General features: G+C 34.6%; 1 protein-coding gene across 3 annotated transcripts in view; it reads left to right on the top strand.

Moving 5' to 3' along the window:
- Positions 1-12,699: 12,699 nt before the first annotated feature.
- LOC149817078 (ARM repeat superfamily protein) overlaps positions 12,700-27,496 on the top strand; it is a 108,152-nt gene continuing 93,355 nt past the window's right edge. For 2 of the 3 annotated variants that reach the window (XM_089987207.1, XM_089987206.1), the window contains exons 1-11: positions 12,700-12,879; positions 12,999-13,114; positions 13,587-13,784; positions 14,167-14,348; positions 17,510-17,630; positions 20,481-20,702; positions 20,845-21,061; positions 21,167-21,312; positions 21,409-21,566; positions 21,686-21,832; positions 21,903-21,951. In XM_089987207.1, the coding sequence (XP_089843333.1) occupies positions 13,013-13,114; positions 13,587-13,784; positions 14,167-14,348; positions 17,510-17,630; positions 20,481-20,702; positions 20,845-21,061; positions 21,167-21,312; positions 21,409-21,566; positions 21,686-21,832; positions 21,903-21,951 (1,542 nt within the window). In that variant the 5' untranslated portion in view covers positions 12,700-12,879; positions 12,999-13,012. The remainder of the gene's footprint in view (positions 12,880-12,998; positions 13,115-13,586; positions 13,785-14,166; positions 14,349-17,509; positions 17,631-20,480; positions 20,703-20,844; positions 21,062-21,166; positions 21,313-21,408; positions 21,567-21,685; positions 21,833-21,902; positions 21,952-27,496) is intronic. The other variant, XM_089987208.1, reaches the window with a different exon arrangement.

The following is a 27,496-nucleotide window of genomic DNA, read 5'->3' as shown; positions in this document are numbered from 1 at the left end:
CACTTCCATTTGAAAGATCCAAATGGAACCTACTAAAGAAATAAGAGTGTGGATCCATTTGAGTCCCAAATGGATCCTATTTAAGAAAAAAGAATTCAGGTCTGTTTAGGGCCCAAATGAATCCAATTTGGGTATATATATATATATATATATATATATATATATATATATATATATATATATATATGCATTAACATAAAAATATATATAATTCATATAAAATTAGGTTTGAATTTGATGAGACCCAAAACAGGCTCACCAATCCAACCCCAAGACCCCAAAAATCCAAAATACTTGGATTAGGTTGGGATCCAATCGGTCTGACACCCAATCCAAAACCCATTCTTAAGTTTTATTTCAAACTTTAGGAAATGGCATCACTTCCTAAAGTTTGAATTTGTTTTTTGTTCTTCTTCTACCTCGACGAACCAAAGCCACTATCGGCACCTTTGTCGGTGGTGCCACCCTACCAAGACCACCCCCCTTTCACTCATCTTTCAGTGAGCACTACCGCTATAGCGAAATCCCTTGCCCCTCGAGTGAATGAGATGGCCAAAGGGCCACCTATGATGGCCCAATGTTGCCCAACCTCCCCTTCTCCATCAGAGGTCGTTTTCATAAAGAAGCCCCCCCCCCCCCCCACACACACACACACACATCTACACCTCACAGGTGGGGGGAGAGCAGTCACCTCCTCTGACAGAAATGATGCAGGGGGAGGAGGTCACTTCCCCCACCAACTGTGTGCCACCCCTCCCTTCTATAAAAGGGTGGTCCCCCCCTCTCACTCGCTCAACTATCTCTCTCTCACTCTCACTCGAGTCTCTCGATCTCTCTTTGTTCCCTCTCACTCTTCCTGACGAAAGTGGTACCACCCTGGTGCTGCCACCTTGCCAGCGGCACCACTCAGGTGTCGCGCCTCCTTCTTCCCCTGTCCTACAAAAAAGAGAAAGGAAAAGAAAAGAAAGAGAAAGAAAGAAAAATATTAGGTGGCCCGTGAACCACTGCCACAAGATCGGGTGAGCCGTATAGTCACAACCATTGCATCGTTTTCATCTTGGGAATTGTGTCATCACCATTTTCACTGTGACCTCTTCCCGGTCTTCGAAAACCTATGAAAATATCAAGGTAGAGTCCTTATGTTGAATTTTGGATAATTATATAATATATATATAAATACTCACTTTCATATGCGTATAAACACACACACACACATACACACACACACACACACACATATATATATATATAATGCAATAAATGCAAGAAAAAATGTGAGCTTTTAAGAGCTTTTTGAATAAATTATGAGCTTTTACAAGCTTTTAAAATGTTCATAAACTTTTGCATGTTTAGAAAAAATATTTACTAGCTTTTACGAGTTATTCAAATAAATTACAAGTTTTACAAGCTTTTGAAATGTTTACAAACTTTTGAAAATATTTATGAGCTTTTGAAAATATTTACGAGCTTTTAAAATATTTTTTTGCTTTTGAAGTATTTATGAGCTCGTACATAATCACAAGCTTTCGCAAGTTTTACGAACTTTGATGATGCACACATGAAAATACTTATGATTCGAATTGCATGTATCATTTTTATGAGAAAGATTATAATTCACTTGTAATAATATTACCATGTGAATGCATGTGATGATATGCTTTTGAAATGTCACGTGATGATGCATGCAATATATGTTTTGGTATAGCTATGAGTTATAAGAGCCCTGCTATCTATGCTCACATGTTAAAATATTAAATAACTATGATAAATGACGTATTTTTTATGATTCAAATAGCATATATCATTTTATGAGAATGATCATAATTTATGTGTAATTATATTAACATGTTAATGCATGTGATGTTGCATGCAATAAATGTTTTGGTAGAGCTATGGGTCATAAGAGCCCTACTAGCTATACTCGCAAGTTAAAATAATAAATAAATGTGATCCATGATGAATGCATGGCTCCTAATGGAGCCTAGGGTTAATGGGATCTGTCAGGACAAAAACATAGTTTTATGTCTTTTCTTTTTGACACATAAAATGATGCATGATTTGCATGTATGTTGGCTCATGTTGGAACCAGGGGTTCAAAAAAAACTGTATAGTGTCATTGAGCATGTGGTGTATATGACATGTGATATAATATAGACATGCATGTACTTATGTTAGCTCATACACAGGCTTTGGTTGATACAAACTCATGAGGTACGAAAGGGGCACCGTACCATGGGGATACATGAATACATACACACACTTATAATGTTATGTTTGCCTTCACAGGCAAAGTGCACACTCACACACTATTTACATACATCTTTTCACTTCACTAATACACCCACCCACCAATATATATAGAAAATAAAGAAGGAGAAAGAGAAGGATTGACTTAGTGGCTAGTTGGACCTCTTGCAACTAGTCATTGGGTCTAGTTCAAATAATAGACTTGGTCAACACAAATTGACCAAAAAATAAATAAAATATAAATTTTTATTTTAATAATGACAAAAAATAAAAAAATACTTATTCTACCCTACAAGCATGCATTATGTATACTTAATCTAGTATCATATGAAGTAAAACTAAATACACAAAAAGTATATCATCGATATACTTAGGATACGATAAGAATATGCAAAAGAAATACAAGAAACAAGAAAAATAATAAAATCTTAGCTATACTTGGAATTCAAAGCATGTATCTTAACATATATTGCATCTTCTCTTTTTGTATTATGTCATTCTCATGCACTTTATGATAATATGCTTTTGTGATGCATTTATTTGCATATTTTGTTTAGAGTAATAATGAAAATGTTTTTTTTTATCTTTGTACTCTATTGTGATCTTTGCATCTCATTTGTTCTTAATTAAGTTTTTTGATTTACAACTTTTGAACTCTATATAATTCTTCATATTTGGTCATTTATTGAGTTGTCTAATATACCACAGTTACCATTTAACTACAAAATGAAAAAACATTATAGTTTTTTTAAACATAATATTTATCAAGACCTTGTTTTTCAAATAGTCTAAAGCTTTTAAATTTTTTTATAAACTTATAGTAAATATTCAAAAGTTGTTGATTTATTTAAAAATTTATATAATATGAGCTTAACTTTTTTTACTTTTTAATACTTGTACCCCATTGATATATATATAATAGACATGCTTTTATAAAGATGTAATTATGTTTTTTTATTTACTAATCATTACATATTTATTCATACTTTATTTATTTTAACATTGAGTTAGTATTTTAATTTGTCTGCCCAAATGTATTTTATTTCTCCTTCTTGTCATACTTTAATTTTATAATTATTTTTATTTTATTTTTAGATTACGTGATCGTTATAGTAATTATTTTGTTTTTCCGGTTCCTCTTCCTTACTTAACATGTTCTAGTACTACAAATCTAAGTTTAATTGATTTCTCATAATTTTAGCATTTAGAATGTTTTTTTATTTAAATTTTATCATTTTTTATGTTTTAAGTTTTAAATAAAAAAAAAACTCTTTCATCATATCTTATGATATTATATAATTCAACACACTCATATCTTAAACACTTCTACTATTGGCTTCATTACACTTTTTACAACAAAATGCTTCATATTAGAAACTTAAACAATTTTACCAAATATTGAAGAGAAATATCGACAAAAAAGAAAGAAAGAAAAAGTCATTTTAACATACTTAATATATTTGCCTATTGCATCACATGCATGCATGTGTGCACGAGAGAGAGAGAGAGAGAGAGAGAGAGAGAGAGAGAGAGATTCAACTGCTTAATAATGAATTTGGCATAATTCGTTAAGTAAATTGAAAAGAGAAACATATTTGTGTTAGTATATAGAAAATAAACTTACCCAAAATGGACATGGAAATTCACATGACCCTACTACTTTTAGGTTTTCATCGAAACGGATACTGCATTCAAACAAAAATGAAACAATGCAAAAAGGTCTCATGAAATCATGATGGTTAATGTAAGGAGGAATACAATCTCTTCATCATCAATACTATCAATGCAACTATTAGGAACACAAGCCAAGCCAGAGGAAGAACATACCATCCAACTAATCTCTTGATCATAGTTTTAAATAATGATAGAATGAGATCTATTGCTTCATCTCGAATGATATCAGAAGGGTTTTCATATTTGTCATACTAATGAAAATAAATTAGAATATATTATTAATTATAACAAATAAATAAACTTTAATTTTTTATATCAATTTTAGCTTTATATAATTATAGCAACAACTAAATTGCATTATCACCCAACCTTTCCCATGAATCCACTTGTGTGGTTCTGAATATGTGTGTTATGCAAATCATCAAAGAACCATGTATTGCAAATTTGATAAATGCAAATAAAGTATTAACATGCATTTACTTATAAACATTCACTATCTTCATGTACAAGAAAATCAAACTATTTATTTAATCACTACATAATGTTGCTAAATTTTTTAAAAATAACTAGTTGAACTTACATCATTATGGCATAACACCAAAAGAAAATCTCACATACAATATACAAACATGTATAGAAGAATATGCTTCTTGTACCAACTGATAATTTATAAAATCATGTGATTTTATCATTCAACATATGCACAAATAACCTCACTTATAGAAGTATATGATGTAATAAAACACACACTAAACTTTAAAACAAACTAAAAATTGAACTGAAGTATAATCAAATTGAATGAAAAGAATAATATTTTATTATAACTATAAAATATTTGAACAACAATAATAAACAGTAGTCACACACTCTTTTTATACAATAATAACACAAGTGTATAAAAGAGATTCTGACAATTACTTATTCTACTACCCGTTAGAGATAGATGTAATGGTTAGCTTGACTATCCATTTCTAACAGATAGTCAAACTACCCTCTTTAACAACTAGTTGGTCATCTAAAGGATGACCTAGTCAAAATATAAAATAAGATAATAATAAAGAACACAAAGAGAATGCAAAACACATAAAAGTACATGTATATTGGATGTGTATTTATGTTACATATTGTTGATGCAATACGAGCACAAATGCATTATATCCTATCATAACTCTGAAGTTAAGAGTGCTTGTGATCGACCACCCAAGATTCAATGTCGTGAAAAAACAGGTTCGCTCTCTCTCCCTAATTTATGCTAGTTTCCTCTTTCATGCTTTCACCCTTTTTCAATTGCTTAGTGTTCTTTTTGTGAAGAATTTTTTTTAGGTCCTTTATCAGACTTTCATCCCCAACACCTCCATTGTTGACCTAGTGTTAAACCTACCCAACTTTCATCGTCGATGCCTCTATGACCATGCTTTCATTACTATCACTTTCATCTCTAACGTAGGATATCTCCACTCTTTTTTCCTGATTAAAAAACAGGTCCACTCATTTTCTTCCCTTCCTACTGTCGACTTGCATTGCCAAAGCTCTGCACCATTTGGCAAAGCCCTACCTTCTCTCTCTTTGCAGGTGACTGATTCTGTGTGTGGAAGGGTATGCACACTACATGTTCAACTAAATGACTCAATAAGGCTGCAGAGAAAAAAATTATGATGACTTGTATGATGTTATGTTTATTTGTGCCTTAATGAAGTTTCAATTATTGGATTCCATTATATAGGTTAGGTTAGACAATATATATTGATATCAAAGATAAAGTCCTATGATTTGTGTAAAACAAGAGCATGGATGTTAAAAATCATTTATTCATTATCGTTTGGTTAGACAATATGTATATAATAATATCATTTTTTTTATTTATGCAAGTTATTTTATGAGCAAAGGGTAAAAAGGTTATGGTGTGAGTTTTGGAAAACAATTTTTAAAAAGATATTTTAAGTAAAAACAAGTGTGAAAGCCAGACATCAAAATATATAAAAATCAGTTTGCATGAGTGGTGGAGTCTGGGTCGAACTCAGGGAACGAAAAAATACTTTGTATTCCATAAATAATTTAATTACTTTTTATTGCAAAAAATAAAAAGAATTAATTAAATAAATAACTAAGAGAGTGAAGCCCTCTACAGAGGGCTGAAATAAATAAAATAATAGTGTCTTATTACAAACCCAATTAATAAAATAAAATAAAATAAATCCTAAGCTAGAAAGAAGAGAAAAGTTTTGAGTACTTTGAGTTTTTAGTCCCTCCCTTGAGTTTTTTTTTTCTTATTTGCATATCACTTTATGGTCCTTCTGAGGGGCTCTCTGAAGGCCTTTCTAAGGGCCTTTTGAGGAGACCTTTTAGGGACCTCAAAGGGCTCTTCGAGGGCAGATTTGAGGGCTCACCGTACGTCTAAACTCTTCCCTACAAAACAAAAATCATAAAACACCAAACAAAGAAAGAGAATTATAAGAAAATCACAAGTTAGTTTTGAGAAAAATCACAAAAATATGAAATAAACTCATAACATGTAATTAACTATGAATTAACTTGAATGAACCAAACACTAAATGACAAAATAACAAAACAAACTATCTAACAAGAAACTATTTTTGTGACAACTAATGAATAACTAATTCAAGAAACTCACTAGTAACAAATTACTAAATGACAAAACTAAATAACAACTAAATGAATCTTAACAACCTATATGCTGCATGGATTTTCAACTATCTAAACTATAACAAATAACATACATGAAACACTAAGACTTACCTATGCTAAATACATAAAAACAACTAAGGTAATAGCTAATAAGAGTTTGATACAACTCACGAGATTACAAAAATCTAAACTTTAACGAACTAATTTATCATTAATGACTAGCAACTAAAAATAAGAAGACTACACTAACCAAATTTAGGAATCAAAACGATTTAGCAACTAATAAACAAATAACCAACTAGCTATAAAGCAAAACTATAACTGACTAACATGAATTAAAAGTTAATTAACATGCTAACTTACCAGCAACTAACAAAGATGTTGTACAACATTCTAAACTAGATAATGAACAAAATATGGAATCAAACAAACTATGTTATATAATCTGACTTATTTTCAAGAAGACGTTACTTAAAAAAAAAAAGAGAAAGAGGAATCAGCTATGAGTTATTGTCCTAACTAAACAAGGTTGAAATCAAAAGTTGGCCGAACTAATGAATTAAAATATTTCTAAACTTGACTAATCTACTTCTGGAAATAATAAATCACTATTTGGTAAAAGAAGAAAACAATTGAATCTACGTTGATTGGCTACTTGCGATAACGAGAACACTACACTGTGTTTTACTGATTTTTTTTCTTCTTTTCCCTTTAATCTAATAAGAAATCTAACTAACCAAAAACTAATCTTCAATAAAATTTGATGGCTGGTATTGAACAACAAATAACTAACTCAAACTTAACTTAACCACAAAAAATATGCTCTACTCAAAGTCAAAATAAAATTTCAAAAAAATGATGTAAAAAGCTAATCGACTAATAGAAAAAAACTACTTATATGATCTAAAAAAAAAGAAACGAATATAAAAATGTGATGCAGACTACTCTAAACTAGATCTAAACTAAGTCTCATAAAAAACCAAGAAAAGACCTAAAAACCCTATGCTAAAACTATCGATTTACCTATATTATGGTTATTCAATGCACAAATCAAGAAAAAAGCTAAACTAGATTAAACAATATATATATATATATATTCAGATGCTAAATCTAGAACTAATCTAAACTAATTATGCAGATGATGCAATGACATAATTTATGATATGCAAAAACTAAAACTGCGGTGAAAAGGGGAAAGAAGAAGCAAACCGTACGGTTTGCTTCCGCTGGAAGGATTGAAAAGAAGAAGATGGTATTTCCCACTACAATCAAACAAACTTCGCTCTCTCTCCAGCAGAGGGGATGCGAGGAACCGACGACGATGGGGTTTAGAAGGAGGATTGAAAAGCATAAGAAGCAAGAAGAAAACGGTAGGCAACCAGTCGATCAAACAAAGGGAAGAAAGGAAGAAGGGGAGGCAGAGAGGAGAGAGAGAGAGGCGCAGGCTACAAGGCTGGAAAAAAATGTGGGCTACTTCTAAAACTTAGTATTTATACTAAAACCCTATACTACACGATTTTCTAAAGAAGTCCAAATAGTTTTCAAAATTTTAGAAAGGGTCTTCTTCTAAGAAAAATGTGTTTTACAAAAAGAATTACTTCTAAACAACCTAGAATTAGTAAATAACATTCCTAATCTAACTAAGCTACAAATTAAAAGATTTTAAAACAACTAAAATCTAAAAATGCAGGGAAGGATTTAAAAATACAGTTTTCCTTTATTTTCAATTTAAATACAATTTCTCAAAAATACCGATAAGACTGGGTTTTTTAATATGATTATGCATGATTAGGTTATCAAACAAGAGAGAGATAGATAAGGTTTTAGTGTTTCTTGTATTTTTTGCATGCATTTAGCATAAACTATAGTAATTTTGATGGTCTTTTGTTGACCATTAAATTGCAAATCTTTAGGTAAATTTTTTTGCCATTTTTCTATATATGTGTTGGGATAAAAAATTGAGGCAAATTTACCAATAAGACCAATGATATTGCAATTTTAACTAGGAAATATTGTAGTTTTCAAACTTCTAAAAGAAACGTGTTGCCTCTACCACCTCATATGTCAAAGTGTTACAAATGAAAGTGTATCAAGTTAGTAGGGCATGTTTTTTTCACTTGATTACAAGGAATCAAGTTAAATACACAAAATATATTTATCACTCTTTAGTGTCATTACTTGTAACAAGCAAACAACATGATATGAACCATCAATATATCTACTCGTAGACACAAAAAAATTGATGATGCCAAAGTGTTAATAATTCAAAAAATATTCTTTTCAGGTTCTTTGATGAAACTCCTAAAATCTTAGACCATTGCACACACCCTAACTTAGGAAACCTCGTACAAATAGGCATAAGCCATAGAATTATAGTAAACCCCCCAAAAGATGTCTAAAACACCCAAACTTCTTAATTTTGTTTATAGACGACAACAAAGTTTTTGATGTTTGATTATCGCCATTCTCCTTTTAGTCATGCCCCTTTTTGGTTCGAATGGCCAAAGTTTTTGTTGATTGATCACTGGACAATAACAAATTTTGTCCACCTTTCGATCTTGACCCCTTTTGGTCTGAACGACGAACATTTTTGTCATGTGTTGTCAAACAACAAAAACTTTGTATCATGTGATCACTAGGCGACAACATTTTTTTTCACCCCCCTTCAATCTAGCCTCATTTTGGTTCATATGGCAAAAGTTTTTGTCATCTACTATAGGACAACTAAGACGTTTTTCGTCTGCTGCCCTGAATGTGAGTATAAGCCTTGGGCCTTATCTCTATCTCTTATCCTAGCCTGCCCCCCCTATGCATTTTTGGCATGAATTCCTCTTTAGGAAACCTCTAGGAGACCTATAAATAAACCTCACCCCATATTCATTGAACTTAACAAGTTTCCAGTTTCTTGGCCCATAAGCTAGATGACAGAGGGCAATAAAAACTAGTTGTGTCATCCTTAGCCACTCAAGGATGCCATTTATTTTATCCAACCAATTAGAAGCTAGCTTTTGTGCATCAATCATATTTGGATATTTAAAACCATAATCCATGACCTAAACCCACAACTCATTCTTAAAACCTATAAATAGGGGATGCCACCTAGAACCTGTCTAACCCCATCCACACTTTATCTCTCTATCCCGAGGATCTTGGACCCCTACACGAAGGTGCTATCAGATCCATTCCTCACAACATCACATCCATGTAGAGGTCTTGTCGGGTGGTAAAGAGGTGACCCTTAGATCACCATATACGGCCCAAGAGGGGGTTCTATGATATAAAGCTAACAAGTTGGAGTTTGAAATACTAACATGCCCTAAGTTCATAAAAAGGTAATATTTGGATTCATTCAATTATTTATGCCTTACTCTTGCTTATATGTTTATTTTTCATTATTTACTACTTTAGTACTTATGCCCTCTCTTGAACAAAATTGCTTGTTATATCATTTTGTTTGGAGTTTGGACTTTGGATCCTGATTCAGTGGATTTCAAGCTACGAAGATCAAACTAGCCTTCACTTTACCTTCTTGTGGAGAACGACAAACACTGCTTGAAACTGAAGTCCCACATCTTCTAAATTGATTTTGCAGAAAAGAAGTGAGTGCACTTCATTTGTCATAATTTTTTTGTTAACAATAGTTCATATACAACCATTATTTAAAAGTTAAAACAGATTTTTCTCTCACAATAGTGACAGAAAGCATAAACCAAAAGTCAAATTCACAGCGTTATGAGTTCACAAAGAAGATAGCAAAAGAGATATCAGGACAAAACACATTTGAAAAATCAATTTTGAATTCTAGTGTGTGGGAGTGAAGATTATCAATCGCTAGAATCAATAATTTGATTAACAAAGTCACTCTCTCATGAGCTAATATGATTTTTTTTGTTATAGCATGCCACCCCTAAGAATAATGGTATTTCATAGTGTGTCCACAAAATTTTACAAAAAATCCTCTCCCATCCACCCACCCATTTTCTACTGAATTTTGGTCATTTTTGACAAGTTGCCATTCCACTAAAACATATAAGCGACTTTCGTTGATACTAAATTGCAAAACTGAGTTGCAATAAAATAGTAAAACTCAGTTACGATAGGATAGCAAAACTCAATTAGGGTCATAGAGTAGCAAAATTCAATTGTGATAGAACAGTGAAACTCAAAGCAAAAATCATGAGAATACCTTCATACCAATATGTTACAAAACAAAATGCAATCAAAATATAGATAAAATAAAGCAGCATAGTTTGGCCAGGTATGAAAATAGAGTTCCAACTTACAACTTATTTTTTGTTGCACTCTCATTTTCCTAATCCTTATTTTCTTTCTCAAATACAATATATTCATTCTTATAGTTTGTTTATGATTACCTCTTTCTCTATACATACTATCCTCCACAACAAGTTCTCTTGTTGTGGTTTTAATTGGTACACATTGTATACTTGTATGAAATCTTGTTTGGTGTGTTTGTTTTCCTTTGTTCTGTTTTCGATCTCCTTGGTATATGTGTAAGAGCAGGCTAACAATGAGTTGCCAAATAACCATATATTTTTTTTCCAAGAAAATAAGAGTTCACTAGGTTTTACAATTGAGTTTCATTATTCTATCATCACAATTGAGTTTCGCTATTCTATCACTGCGACTGAGTTTCACTATTCTATCATAAATAAGTATTGTTAATATATTGCAACAATTGAGTTTCACAATTCAATTGTTGCAAATTAGTTTCACTATTTTATTGCAATTGAGTGTCGCAATTCTATCATCACAAATGAGTTTTCACTATTATATAGCAATTAAGTTTCACAATTTGGTGACAACGAAAATTGCTTGTACATTTTAGCAAAAGGGTGAAATCGTTAGAATTGACCATAAATTCAACAAAAAATGAGTGGGTGAGATGCGAGGAATATTGCTATATCTGTAGAAACACTGTGAAATACCATTATTCTGAGGGGGTTGTTGCGATAGTTTTTTGTATAAATAAAAATGTCATTGGAAAATTTGTGGTATGTATATCATTTAAATGTAATTGTATTATTTTTAATATATCTAATTATTAGTTTTACTATACTCTGTTGAGGGTATTTTTTCATCTAGTAGTGTCTAAGCCAAACAATTGTCAGTTCTCCATCTTTTGTATTTCATTAGAAAAACAAAGGCATTGAGACTAAAGTGTGAATAATTAATGCATGATTCATTGTCAAAATATAGAGAATAGAATCATGACAATCTATTATTACCACCATTTCTACTAATTCCGCTTAGGTTCTATATACAAGAACATCACAAAAAAACAAACCAAGAAACTGAAAAGCCATATTGGGTCACCATTTGAGCGAGTATAGATATGGATTTTGGGGCAAAGTTTGGATCTTGAAATAAATCTAATATTAAAAGAATGTGTGAACCCCTGCTTTCAAGTCAAGTATCTTTCCTCCGCCAAGTAAGGATCTACTTCATTATAAACTTCTGCTTCTCGATATGGTTTAAAGCATGCAATCGAATTATCGAATGTACATATAGTGCGATCCTAATAAAAATGTAAACTCGATAGTGTGTGGAGACACCATTGAAGTTCTAAAACACACAAACATAAACAACTATATGATCTCAAAACACACAAAAAGATGCTCACTTCGGGCTTTGATATCTCTTTAGGTTAAGTTGTGAAAGTTTTGACTAGTCTAAAGCTCTGAGAGGACCTAGTTTTGATACCGTGTGCACATCTGCACATGAAACCTTTCTACCAGCAATTTGCTTGCATCCCGTCATCTGACCAACAACAGTACACTCAGGCTAGCCCATGCTTTTTTATGACGCACTGGGTCAACCCACTGCGAGCCCACGAGTCCATGCCGGCGCGATAAGCTGGACAGAGTCACAGACTGAGCCACATGGGTTCGTTCAAGCGAGAGGTTGAAAAAGCGTCAACGGTCTCCAGGTCGCGCTTATTTCGTCTCGCCTCCGCACTTCCTCTCGTAAGAAAGTTCGAAACAAGCGCGTTTCTTTTTCCCCCTTCTGCTGCTGCTTCCCTCACCCAAACAAACGTAAACCCTAATCCCCAAAATCTCTCAACCATCTCTCCTTCAACCCAAAACATGAACTAGGGTTTTCGTCTTTTAGCTTGCTGCGGTTTGTTTATTGGGTTATCGTTAGGGTTACGAAGTCGGTGTTTGTGCTTTCGAGGATGGACTGTGGGTAGATTGTGGTTTTTGGTCTTTCGCTCGGGGAGAGCTTAAGCTCAGCTTCTGTTCTCTGTGCCCGAACTCGATTTGCTTCGTTTTCCGCGAATTCGAAGAATTGGAGGTGCACCAACTTCTCCTTATTTAGTTGTGTTTCGTCTCGTTTTGTTTTTTCGCTCGTCTGCTTCTGTTCTTCCGCTCAGTTTTGGTGAATGGTGGTGCTTTTGTTCTGAAATGCTGTAGTCGTGGGGGACTTCATGGCCGCCACCGCCGCCTCGGCCGAGCGCACCATCACTGAAGTGGGGAAGCGCCTTGCCCAGACTAGACTGAACAAGGATGCGCTTGTTAAGCTGCTCAAGGTATGTAGAAAACCACTTTCTCCTCTTGCCAAGCCATCTATCTCTGTGTGTAGGCTATGTACGCTTGTTTTTTGGGGAAGTTTTGTCGAGTGGGGTGTCTGTAAGAGCATCGGGATTTTAATCCTAGTTAATGGCAGCTCATAATTTCTGTGTTATTTCTCTTTCTTCCTATTTTGGAGTGTCTGTACTCTTACATGCAATGCGATGTTATTCAATTTTCTGATGCGGACAACTTGATATTATCTTCCGTTGTATGGAAGTCCTCAAGCCGTTTTGTTTCTCCCTTTTATACCTATTTTTCTCTAATAGTTGTGTTAGTTGTTCCAAATCCTTGGCGAGCAATTTTCCCCTATATATAATATGGTGTCTTGCTTGTTTTGCCTTCTTTTTGCATGTTGAATGCAAACCATCAGTATTTATTGAGAACATGCGAATTGGAAGTTTTTACATACATTGTCTGCAATATTTGCAGCAAGCTGCAGGTGCTTTATCAGAATTCATGCAGTCCCAATCTCTTCAATCTAAGCTGGAGCCCGTATATGACTCTATTGTTCGGCATAAGCTGCTCCAACATAAAGATAAAGATGTCAAGCTTTTGGTTGCAGTTTGTTTCAGTGAAATTATTCGAATACTGGCACCAGATCCTCCATTCAGTGATGATCTGTTGAAGGTAATTACTTTTTTTAATGTTTATTATGTTCTTTCTGTACAAAATGGAATTTCTTCTATAGTAAAACAAGTCAAGCTATGCTTTCCTGTCTATTTGCTATTCTCTTTGTGCGACAAACCTTTTTTCTGGCTAACTTAAGATTCCCCATTCACCATCAGATCTTCTCCCATTCTAGGATGCATCATATTTTTGACCTTTTTGTTGCCCGATTTTTGAAAACCTGCCAAGGGATCTTATTTTGGGATCTTTGTAATTGTTTGCATTATCTAGAAAATCCTCTCATGAGAGTTGTTAGAAACTCTGAATTTTGCTTAAACTTGCAGCACCTTGTACTGGAAATTAGGAGAAAACATGACTCTTTGTGGATTTCTTGTCGGTTCAGGATATATTTAAACTTCTAATCAGTACCTTCGGAGAACTTGCTGATACTTCTAGCCCATACTTCACCAGAAGGGTAAAGATACTCGAGACAGTTGCAAGAGTCAGATGTTGTGTACTGATGGTGGACATAAGGTGTAATGACTTAATTCTCAATATGTTTAATGTCTTCTTCTCTGTGGTCAGGTAAGCTTATCTATCTATGATGTTTAGTTTGCAGTTTGTCTTAGCCTTATTCATGTTCCCACGTGCTCCTCTGGCAAGTTTTATCTTTGCCTTTAAATTTCATATGCGTGTATGTGCATTTGTTTGAAATGATTGCATTTTTAGTATTCTATGACATCATGCTATAATACCATGGCTAGTGCTTGTTTTAAGTGTAATGTTTATTTCTCTACATTTCCCATGCAACACATGCTTAGCATTCTTCTATGATAACTTTTAATATTAACTAAAATAGACAATAACAATACAATTTTGCATATGTTTATGAGATTTTTAGGCATCCAATTGTTTGTGATGAGTATGCAATCAGTTTTTGTTTGTGAAATAACCAAAAAAGTCCTTACGACAAAGACGGTGCTGTTGTGTACATGTTTATGAGCTTTTTGGTGCCCAAATGTTTGTGAAAAGTAGAGTTGCCAGTCAAAGAAGTGGGAGCGGGAAGCTATACGGGAAGTGGAAGCGAGGCACTTTCAAAATTTTAGGAAGTGGGAAGCGTGGGACGACTTAAAAGCGAATCAGGAATTGTCTCGGAAGCGAACCGGAAGCGATCTAGGAAGCGAGTGGGAAGCGAAAAAAGAGAAAAACAAAAAAATAAAATAAAAAAACAAAAAAAATGTAAAAAGGGGGAAGTGCGCTTCCCAAAAATGAGAAACGTGCTTCCCATTTTTTTTTGCGCTTTCCAGCGCGTTTCGGAAGCCCGATGTTTCGCGCTTCCAAAACGTGCTTTAGGGAAGCACGCTTCCCCAGTGTCTTTAGCTTTTCCGGTAACTATGGTGAAGAGTATGTAGGCAGTTTTTGTTGGTAAAATAATCACAAATAGCTAGTGAAGCTAAACAACTACTACATTGTCTTGTGTGTGTCTATATATATATAGTGATGCGAAGCTGCACAACCCTTAGGTGCGCAGCCACGAGTGGAACTCATTTGGCCGTCCATCACAAACAAAAATCGGACAAACGTGCAAAAAATGCACATTTTTTTCTCTTTTTTACAATTAGCGGCGGTTTCTGACCACCGCTAAAAGCAAAAAACATTTTTGCATGTTTTTTGCGCATTTTTGCATGGGTGGTGTTTGCACTGGTAGCTGCTCACCCAAGGGTTGCGCAGCTACCACTTTATATATATATATATATATATATATATATATATTGCTTTCAATCTCTTGGTTCTGCTTGTGTGCTTTGGTTTGTAATGGAGATAATAAACCTACAAAGTAGCATATGATAGAATGTGAAATGGTTTATATCACTAAACCACTCTCTATATGATAATCACACTTTGAAATTTGTGCAAATGATTCATATTTGCTAATCTGCCATGTGAAACTAGATGTGGAGGATAGCATTGGTGCAGGTAGATTGAGCAGATTTTACATGGAATGTGAGGGTAATATGTAGTAATGTCTGCAGCTTCTGGGAAAGTTGTGTGTGTAATTTTGATCTGTTGAAATACTATGAGCAGTCATGTTAAGCCTAAACTTTGGGATTGTCATGCGCCCCATGGTAATCCTTGGGCTGAGGTTTGTCAAGTATATCACTAGCATAATGCAATATTTGATGCGGAAATCTTTAAATAGCTTGTTGTTTTTTCTAATGAAATATTTCTAGAAGGATCCAAATCTATTATCTAAACTATTGATTAAAGCTTTGTCTTACTTTACTGATCTTCAATGATATTTTTGCCTATGATGACCATACCGTTAACAAATAATTTGCATGGAAGTGTTAAGTAAAGCAATTGGTGCTTTGTTCACTACTAGCGAACAGCTATGCTAAAGGGCAGGCTTCAAATGCTTAGATTCAAATCAAGAATAGAGAATTGGCATATTAGTATCTCCTGGACACAAATCAGATATATATTGTGGATGTCTCATTATGATTTCATTTTCTGTTGCGAACTCAATATGTTGGCATTCATATGGTAGGAATCCACAATAATTGTGCCACAAAATTTGAAATATTAGTCTGAAGGTTTCTGTTTGAGGAGGTTCTTCTATGGTTAGATAATAAGAAATGATGTTTGAATGAAAGTCGACTGTGTCCCATTGTGGGTTCAAGCTACAAAAGGATTTGTTTTTAAGTGAAGAAAACTTGGGGCTATACTTGTTTCAGGTAAAATGCATTTTTATTACCACTTAAACTTTGACAGAATTTCATCTCCTTGAGTGTTGGTGAATCTTGGTACTTGTTTTAAAGCGCAGATATCAAATGTTTGGAGCAAAAAAGTATGTACAATGGATGCTGATCATAAAAAGATTGATGTTATTTTTTTGTGATCTTACAGTTAAATCCCTTTTGTTGCCATAGTTGGAAGACAGGGTACTTGAGCTGAAAATTTATTTGAGGAGTTTAAGCAATGAATGTAATTGTGCAAACTTTAAGCTAATCTCCTGGAAATGCACAAGAGCATAAGAAAACAGTTTCTAAAATACATTCAAGTGCTGTTTAACTTTTTAAGTCTTGTATGGATACCTTATACTCCTTAATGGAACTATGTAAAATTATAATCTGCTAGTTTATTGTTGTATGTTATCTTTTTTCAGCTATTATAATAAGAACTTCTCAAGAAATATAAAAAGATCATTTTGTTCATATTAACTTGAACCATTTCAAGATTCTAATGGAATGCATTGAAGAAGAGGAATGTTGCTGGAAGGCTAGTTGATTCTAGTATGGTAAGATCCTAATGGAATGCATTAAAGAGGCGGAATGCTGCCGGAAGTCTGTCATGTCTGAAAAAACTTGGAATGGAGAAGGCTTATTGATGAACGGGAATGTGGCTGACATTGATAGTGATTAAGGTGCAGGGAGATAGGATAATTGATTCTCATGATGATTACCAATAGTTGAAAAATTTGGGGGTGATTTGATGAGTGCAAGGGAGGGAGTGGTCAGTTTTTATTCTTCAAAAAATACTTTGTCTATCTATGATTATTGGTACGTATTATCTTTTCAGTTTTCACATACTGCAGGTTCCATGGAAAATTTCCTTGTCCTTCTAAAAGTATATTTCTGACAAGTCAACATTTTTCCTTCAAGTGACAATGTTTGCCTGTTTTCAGAAGCCAAGAGGTATTTTTTCCTATATGAAAATGTTTATAACAGTTTTTTCCTTCCCTGCAGAGATGAACATCCTCAGAGTTTGCTTCAAAGTATTTTATCGATAATGACACTTATTCTGGAGGAAGAAGTCACACAACCACTCTTGGATGTGATATTGCAAAATCTGCTGAGGGAGGAAAAGGTACATGCTTTTGATAATGAAATTGTTTACTTCTGCATTTGACCCTTATATGGAAGGTAGGCCATGTTTTTTTCTTTTCGATATACCTTCATTCCTCTTACACCACATTGCTGGGCATGGTTTTCTGTGTCACAGTTGTTAAGCGTTGAAGACAAATTTTGTCTTTAATCTGTATCTATGAGGCTGTCATTAAATACGGCTCAGGAGGGTTTGAAGAATGCACGTCATTGAGAAGGTGGTGTCAGGGTATTTGGAAGAATGCTGGCAAGGATCATATTGATTTTAAATTTCATGTGAATAAAATGTTGTTTTTTGAGGAAAGAAATCTTAGTTTCACCTAAATTGACAATTGGATACAAGTCCACCATTCTTATGACATGATACATAAGCTCATGGATTCCAGTGACTGCTACTAAATAGAGAATGAATGGATGTAGTCATAATATAATATAAAGGATGTTCCAACCTAGTACTTGGGGATGTTGCAAGAGAAATCTCATGTAAGTTTTAATGTTCATTTGAGGGATAGCATTGCTGGTTGAGGAAATGAGTGATTGAATAGAAATATCTATGCAAGGAGTCCTTGCATTGTGTAAACTTTGCAAAGTGGTGGTGGCCTTGTGGGAAAGAATTTTAAAGGATGAAGAGCTTAATAAAGGTAAGGAGTTTCATGGGCCTAATTTATCATTGCTTGTCTGATGTTAACAAGTTCTACATTTGGAATTTGTTTAAGAGTCGAACTAGCAGGAGCTGAAGATGTTTTTTGTTCGAGAGTCCTAACTTTGAAAAGATGTTTGGATTTGAGGCCTCTTCATGTGAGAAATGTTCTTTGGAGCTGAGATGTATCTTTAGGAATGTTTATGAAGATACAAAGCTGACTGCTTTGATATCTTAGTGGTTTAATGGAGAAGCCATACATTCTAATGGCGATGGTTGGATGCGGGTGACATCCAAGAAAAAGGAAAATTATTCAAGCTCATGGCATGTCCAGCAATTAGCGGGGCTTGTAGCAGACTGGTGGTTGTGCCAAGCACAGTAAGAAATATTGTTGATATTTTGAAAATATCATGATCTTTCGGATATTTTTCAAATGGCTATGTAATCTAAAAAATCATTATATTTTCAAAATACTTCCACTTCTAAAATTGTCACAAATTTTCGTGATATTTAGACAATAAGAAGACATATTTTTTGCACATTTTCTTTTTAGTTTTTATATTTTATATGTTTTTGTTGTACATATGTGAATATTTTCGTGATTTTTTTTAAAAACAAAAAATTTAAGTTACTGCGAGTTGTTTGCTCTTGCTCGCAAAATTTTTTTTGATACATATTTTGATTGTGGCTGGCTTTTTCAACATTAACAATTTTCATTCACTTGTTGTTTGAGGGAGAGTGTGGATGGTTTCCAGAAGAATAAGGCGAACAAGGATGAAGGTAATAAAAAATGAAAACCAGGTGGGTGGCCTGTGTCATAGTGTTGAAGATCTTAATCTTGGTCATGTGAATTGCTTAAAGAATGTTAACGGAAGCAAGGCGTTTTTTTTGGTTTGTGTGTGTCTGTTTTTGCATTACGTAGATGATGGGAAACACATGCTGCAACAATTCATGGGTGAGTGACTGTGGCTTGCTTGATGATGAGTTCTTGCTAAAAGATGTTGGCTGTATCAGAAAGGAAACAGTCTTTCTTTGATCATCCCAAGCAGCCTACTTGGGAATGAATATTTGTGGTCTTTGTATTTCGCTGATGCAATCCACCAGTTTCTATCTTTTTATTCTACTTCTTTTCCTTACATGAAGTTGATGGTCAAAGGTTATGTTAGTCCAATGCATGTTAAAGTTTCTAGACGAAGGGTAGGTTAGTTTACCTTTATATTCTCATCCTTTATCTTATATATTTATTTGTTTGTTATATTCCAGTATATAGGTGAGCCTGTAACATGTTCTGGCAGTGGGTACTTTGTAATCCTGTGTGATTGGCACCATCTTGAAGGGCATCATTCCTTTACAAAAACCTGGTGTGGTCTTGGTTGGAAACTGGCAATATCATGTGAGCAAACAGGTCAATTTTAGTCCTTGTTTGACCCAGAAAAAAATCCATCCTTTTGACCAGCATAAGGGCTGGTGCCACTCTACTGGTTTCCTGCCTGTATGATGCTTATATATATTAGTTGTTTTGTTGGAAAAATCTTGAATTTTATGAAGAGTATTATCCTTCTACGCCATGGGAGGCACTTGGGAAATCCTGGTGTGCAACCTGCAATTCATCCGACTTCATCATGAAAGTCGCTGTGGATCAACTGATTGTGGATGGTCAAAATGGGTTAAGCAGGAAATAATTTTCAGGCTTCCATTTGATATGAAAAAAACTAGACGTAAACATGGAATTGCCTCTATTTGTGTGACTGTTCAGGTATTTTCTACCATCTTTGGTTGTGTTAGATGACAATAAAATTAGTAAAAAAATTTAACTTTATGTGTATGCATGGTCAATGTGTGCTTGTGTGGTATGTACCATTGTCTGTGTTATTGATGTTTTATCCTTGTCAGTTCTGGTACTGTCTGCCATCTGATTGTGCTAAAATTAGTAAAAATATTAACTTTATGTGTGTGCATGCATATGGTGTGCATCATTGTCTCTGCATCGATGTTTCTGATCTTTTGTCATTGTTATTTTCTACTATGGCAATTCATGGATGTTAAAGCCTTCTTGTCCTGATATTTTCATATAGGTTACATTTATAACAGCTTGCCTGTCATTTGGCATTAATGTTGGAGACAGCATGCCTTTTTTTTAATGAGTTAATGACTCTTTGTTCATCAAGGATCTCAAAATCTTTATGTTTGCAGAATGTGTCAACTGCTTCATACAGGCTTGCTGTCTCTGTCATTCAAAATTGCATGGAAAAGCTTGAGCCTTTTGTTCGAAGGTTTCTGACATCATCCATTATTGATAGAGGAGTTAAAGGCAGTGAACTTGGAGAATTTTACCATGAAATTATTTTTGAAATTTTCCAATGTGCACCTCAGATGCTTCTTGCTGTGATCCCAAGCTTGACTCAGGAATTGCTTGTATGTAATCCAAAATCTCTCGGTTGTTGGATGCTCAGTATCTGCTAGATGCATTAGTGTACTTTATTTTAAGGAAGCTATTCAGTGTAAGGAGTTTCTCTTATGCTGCAAGGTTGAGTTGATGCATACATGTTATGTGCAGATTGACCAAGTGGATATCCGTATAAAGGCAGTGCAATTGCTTGGAAGGCTTTTTTCATTGCCTGGATGCCAGGCTGCACATGAGTATCATCAACTCTTTGTGGAGTTTTTGAAGAGATTCTCTGACAAATCTGTTGAAGTCAGACTCAGTGCTCTGGAATGTGCTAAGGGATGCTATATGGCCAACCCTTCTGGTGTGGAAGCACTTGAAATTCTTGGTAAGATGTAATGATGTTGATTAATCTCTCCAGCTGTTAAAAAGCCTTGTTCTAAACTTGTTTGGTCATTGCCTCAACTGTCTTTGGTTCCTTGCATGCTGGAAGGTGCTCTTGAAGCCCGCCTTTTAGATTTTGATGAAAAAGTGAGGACTCAAGTTGTGAATATAATTTGCGATTTAGCACAGTGTCATCCGAGATGTATTCCATCTGAGCTGGTATTGCGTGCTGCAGAAAGGCTTCGAGATAAGAAGGTGAGAGTTTTATTTTGAAAGTGGTGGTTTTCTCGTAATATGATTAAAATATCCAATCATTATTGTTATTACTTAAAATCTATAAATTTCTTGCAGGTTTCTGTTAGGAAAAATACAATGCAAAAGCTGTTAGAATTGTATATGAATTACTGCAAGAGATGCTATGAAGGTGAAATCACACCAGATGATAATTTTGAGCAAATTCCGAGCAGAATATTGCGACTCTGTTATGACAAGGACTGCAAGGAGTTCAAGTATGATTAAATTGTAGTTTGTACATGAATCAATCCTTTTTTTTTGTTTTTGATCGTCAAGCTGGGTGATGACCCCTGATGGTTGCGATTTGTGGCAAACCTTCTCTACCATTCTGCAGGCCCCAAAATATGGAACTTGCATTTGCTGAAAATTTATTCCCTCCGCTTCCAGTTGGAGAAATAGTCAGACATTGGATATCTTTCTTCTCTTTCTTTACCTCACCTCACATTAAGGCACTAGAGTCCATCTTATCTCAGAAATGGAGGTATTGTCTTAAACTAGTGGGTGTATGGTTTACACGAACTATAGTTATACTACCCTTAAACCTTTTGTAGGTTGCAGTTGGTGATGCAAGAATATTTGGCTCTTCGACAAAAAGAAAAGGTAAATATGCTATATGCTAACTATTCTTGTTTGTTATATTGCTTAATATTCGTTGTTTGAAATTCAAGCCTTTTGAGCTATGTGACATGGGCACTTAGTGTGCATGTTAACGTTGACATGATGCAGACACTGGACATGTCATAACCCTTCATTGATGGTGTCATACATGGTCAACGCCCTGATTTCATCTGTCATTTTTTGTATTTTTTATGTTACTTGCTTCTCTTCTTTTTAACATTTGTCGTTGATTATGTATTTTTCAGTTTTCGACTAGGGTTTCTTCTTTAACATTTGTTGGTACGATGGCTTTGAATTGTTGTTCAAGAATTTGCAGTTTTTAGGTGATACATTCACGTAATTGCTTTAGATTCTGAATTTGGACAGTCAATGTGTGTGCATGCATGTGTATGTGTATGTGCATATTCCTACATGCCTATGGGTGCGTGTGCTTGCACACACGTGTTCCACCTTAAGAAAACTTGCCTGTCTGAGGTAGTAAACTATTTGTGCGTTCTTGGACTGTATCTGCAAATCTTACCTTTCCGGAAGACTCAAAATTCTTGAAATATTTCAAACTCGTTTACGTTCTTCAGGTTGATTTGTTTTTCAAACTTGCATTTGTGAACCACTCCCTCAGAGGCTACACTTGCAAACAGGGATATCTCGCTTAAGTAGGATGATAAGTGAACTGTACTAAAACATTTAGATATGCTATGATATTATAAAGCTTCTGGAAAGGCAATTGTTTGATTAAGTTGAATGAGTTACTATTTTTAGTTACACATGGTATATTTATCCATTGATTAATATGAATTCAATGTTTTATTCTTCTCAGACATAAGGGGTTTAAGATAAGATGGCCAGAAATGGATGCAACTTCTGGGTGGCTTTATATGTTGAGTTCTAGGAAATGTTCTGTTAAACAGCTGCGCTAGGCATAATATGTCAGTTCTATTTTTTTTTCTCTTAGTAAAAGTTTGTTGGCAAATCTTGTTGAGATGAGAGGTCAGGAGGGGGCATAACAATCTAACCAAATCAGATTATATATCTCTTACAGAAGGCTGGTCATGTTTCTCAGGATTTATTTGTCAGGGTTGTTCTATTCATTTTGTGACTTGGTGATTGAAATAATAGTATGAGCCACCATTGTGCAAAGGGGAGGGGACTATGAATAAATATCCATCCCATTAGATTGTTGTTCCTAAATTTTTTCCTAAAATTCTAACCCTTTTGTTGCATCATCATTGTTTCCCTGGATTTTACACAATTTTGAAGATATATGAGCAGGTTTATGCCGGAATTATTCATGGGATTGTAAGAGATTTGGTATACTCAGGCAACGATGGGCTTTGCTGTTGCATCTGAGAGGCTTGCGATGAATATGATGAATGATTTTCTGGAATGACATTTCATGGAGCGTATTTCATGGTCCAGATAGCCCAAGGAGATCCGTTATGTACTATTCATTGATGAAGAACTTATTGGATACTAATGATCCTTGAAATAGATGATATCAAACACTTTCTTTTGTTTGTTATAAGCTTCAATATCATGTGGTTAAAATTCTATATAGCTCCCATTTTGTGCATCTTTCTCCCCCTTTCTGATTTGTGCGCATGTGTCCCCAACAAAACGGTGCTGTTGAGACACTTTCTCTGGTTCCTGATTGAAATATGGATGATAAATTAATCCAGTTGTGAATGTCTGTCATTCATGCACATATATATGTGAGTGCGTGCGTGAAGATTTTGCATTACATATGAACTTGTAAGAACATTTGGCATTTCCTACAAGATCTAATTAATCTAATTCGTTTGGTCATGATTTTAGCAGTTAGTGATGGTTGTCGCAGTAAGAGGTTGATGTGAATGTTATTTCAGACTATGCTTCTCTCAACTGCATTATATGCATTTCTCTGTGGGAGGGCATAAAATTGAACTATGAGTTACTGCAAAACTCATTCTCTTGTGCAGATGTATATCACTGCCATTAGTTGCATTTTGGGCAACCTAGAAAACAATATGTGGCTCCAACAAGACTAACGGTATTCCTTGAGACGGTTAACAACCGGAACATAGGAAATTTTTGCATTGACATACCAAATGGAGAATGGATTACCTATAATATGTCATTGGATCAGATGGAATTTTATGAAGCAATTAGCTCATCTTATTCCATTTTCTGGAGTTCTCTGGGTGCTTTGTGATCTTGTCAAGTAATTTCTACTTTGGTATAGGCATATATATAAAAAATTGACTCTTGTTCAGATACCTTTTGCAAGTTTTGTGGTAATTATCCTTAGGATGTCACCATAGGGCTTTTCCATGGGTAACCTAGATCCCTTCTAGCTTTCTTTTCTTGATCAAATTTGAAAATGTTCTGTTGGTTGACTTGTTGCTTTGTGAATTCCTTTTGCAACCCAAGTTTTTCAATTTGTTTCGTTATGATCTTGAAACTGTGGAAGTGAGAAATCATTTTAGTCGGCATTGTAAATGAGGCCTACATGGATCACAAGTTTGGGTGATCCTGCATAAGATTTGTCCCGCCTTAAACAAAACTTAGGCCAGTTGTTTGCTTTTGACTGGTGGGTGATCATATTCACATGACATGCTTTTGACTGGTGGGTGATCATATTCACATGACATGCTTTGTTGCCCATGTCTTAAGGGAGGTCGATTTTCTGCCTTGGTAGATTGGCGTGTTTTTCAGGGTCATGCTGATAATATGAAAAGCTATTGATGTTGTGATCCGTTAACTAGGTGTTTCTCTGTGAACTATTGTATATGTCTCTAATAACATCTCTCTTTTCCTCTGCATCCACCTTTAATGGACTACTGTGTGTCTCTAATGACATCTTTCTTTTCCTCTGCTTCCACCTTTAATCTTAATCTATCTCATTGTCTTCTCTTTTGGAATATTCAATATTCTCCTGTCTTGACAATTGGCTTATCTAGCTCCCAGTCTCCTTCTGTGCTACATTTTCTAGACCAACTAATGGTTCTTGATCACTGCTTCCGTATGATCATTATATGAAGCTCCTTGCTGAGGATTTTATTGATTAGATCTCATCTATGTCTGTTATTGATGGTAATACCACTCCCGACATTTGGGTGTGTGAAATTTTTTGCCATTTCACTTATCTACCTCCCAGTCTCTTTCTGTGCTACAATTCCTAGACCAACTGGTGGTTCTTGACTACCGCCTGCTTATGATCATTATGTGAAGCTCCTTGTTGAGGATTCTATTGTTTAGATCTCATCTACGCCTGCTATTGCATACTGCTCCTGACATGTGGATGTGTGAAACCTCTTGCCCTTTCGTACATATCCACTAATTTCATATCATTCCTTTGCTCCTCATGTTATTAACACTTAGCCACAGTTTTCCCCTCTGAGTAGCATTCTTTCAAGTACGCCGCATGTCACCAGGAATCGTACCCAGCTATAACTTGTGAAGTTGATGTTAGTTGGAAGCACAAAATTAAGAGTATAAATGGAATATAAAGAGCAGTTCCCTCTTGTTGCACGATAGTTACTGGAGCACTTTGATATCTGTTACCTGTAGTTTGTGGTTGGCCATTATGCTAGATGGGCGTAAAAGTGGTTTTTCAGATGGATATTTGATCTCCATGAAAAATGCATGATGAGCATAGCTATTGTACTAGACCTGCCCCTAGTTTAGGTCCTCCTCCATAGGAGGCCTAATAGGTCTTCAAAAATACACTATACCCTTCGCTCAATTGGGTCACCACATCAGTAATTGCAGTCAGTTTTCTGCTATGTTTCTTAGATCAAGTTTGTCTACTAGGTGTTAAGACGTGATATGGTTCGGGATCCACATCTGGTCCAGATCCATACGTTATGCTTTGTATGTTTTGTATATGTTCTGTCTTGTAGTTTGTATTTCTGTTCAGGGACATTATCGTCCATCTTAATATTTGTAAAGTGCTGAATATAAACAAAAGGTTTCTAGGTCACGCATTATGATGTGACCCTTCTGCGCAGCCTCTTTGTCTCCTATCTATCTTTCTGCTGGTATTAGTTGATGCGGCTAGAACTCGATTTCTGACATGGTATCAGAGCAGGTTGAATCGATCTACGCTCATTGAAGGTTGGCTTCGTATCTTTTCTTCTATTCCTCTGGTCTTTTTCTTTCTTTCTCTCCTCTTCTGTTTTCACGTCAAATCTGTTTTTCAGATCTGGGTCTTCCTAATCTCAATCTCCCTCTATTCTTCTCGTTTTCTTTATTATCTCTAAGACAGATCTGATCACTTCAGATTTGGTATATTGTTCCTCTTGAAATTTTAATCTGTTTTCTGTTCTCACCGGCTTCTTTTAGATCTGATCTCTTTTGATCTAGATCTGCTTCTCTTATCTTGTTTAACTAAAGGGTCATCTCAAAATCAGATCATGTTAGATTTGATCTGTTTTTCTTGATTATCATAGTTGATTAAATACCTATTTCTTCTCAGATCGTTTTCATTGTTCACTTTTTTTATTTCCTCCTTTATTCCTTTTACCTAGATCATTATATCATTTCTTAGTTTCCCTAAAAAATAATCCTTTTCCTGCACTTTATTGCTGTTGGGTCGAATTTTTCTTGATTGACGTCATTTTTTTGGGAATCATGCCATACATTATTTTGGTATTTTGGATTTCCATAAAAATCTGTGCTGTGGCTCTGGTACATAAGCAGAAGTTTGGCATAAAAGATTAGGACACCCAAGTATATCCAAACTATCTTATTTTCTATTTTTGGAAAAAAATTGTAAAGATGAAGATTTTGTATATGAATACTGTATACTTGGAAAAATGTAAATGATTCCTTTTGGATCAAGAACTTCTTCATCTAGTGAAAATTTTGAATTAGTGCATTCGGATGTATGGGGTCATGCTCGTGTTATGTCAAAAGAAGGATACTCATATTATTACATTCATAGATGATTTCAGTAGACATACTTGGATTTTCTTCCTCAAGCCTAAATCATAAGTTTTTTCGTGTTTTTAAAATTTTCATAACCTTGTTAAAAACCAATTAAAAACAAATATTAAAGTCTTTCGCTCCGACTCAGGGGGAGAGTTTCTTTCGAATGAATTTCAAACATATCTAAAAACTTATGGTATTATACACCAACGATCTTGTCCAAGAACTCCTCAACAAAATGGTATTTTCGAAAGAAAGCGTCGTCACATTATTGAGACTGCTATAACCCTTCTTATTTCGAAGGATATTCCAAAATAATTTTGGGCCGAAGCTCCACTCACCGCAATATACCTAATAAATAGAATGCCTTCTCAAGTTTTGGAAGACAAATCTTCAATTGAAAAACTTTTTAAAATTTCTCCAGACTTGAAAAGACTAAGGGTATTTGGATGTAAGTGTTTTGTGCTTCTTGAAAAATATAACAAACTGTCTCCCAAAGCCATAACATATGTCTTTCTTGGATATGTCAAAAATAAAAAAAGGCTATCGATGATATGATCAAACAAATGACAAACTTTCTGTTTCTAGAAATGTTATTTTTCTTGAAAAAGAAAATGGACTT

This window comes from Nuphar pumila, chromosome 14 (genome assembly GCF_984573655.1).
Source record: "Nuphar pumila chromosome 14, dmNupPumi1.hap1.1, whole genome shotgun sequence".
Classification (NCBI taxonomy): domain Eukaryota; kingdom Viridiplantae; phylum Streptophyta; class Magnoliopsida; order Nymphaeales; family Nymphaeaceae; genus Nuphar; species Nuphar pumila.
This window is presented reverse-complemented; position numbering and strand designations above follow the sequence as displayed.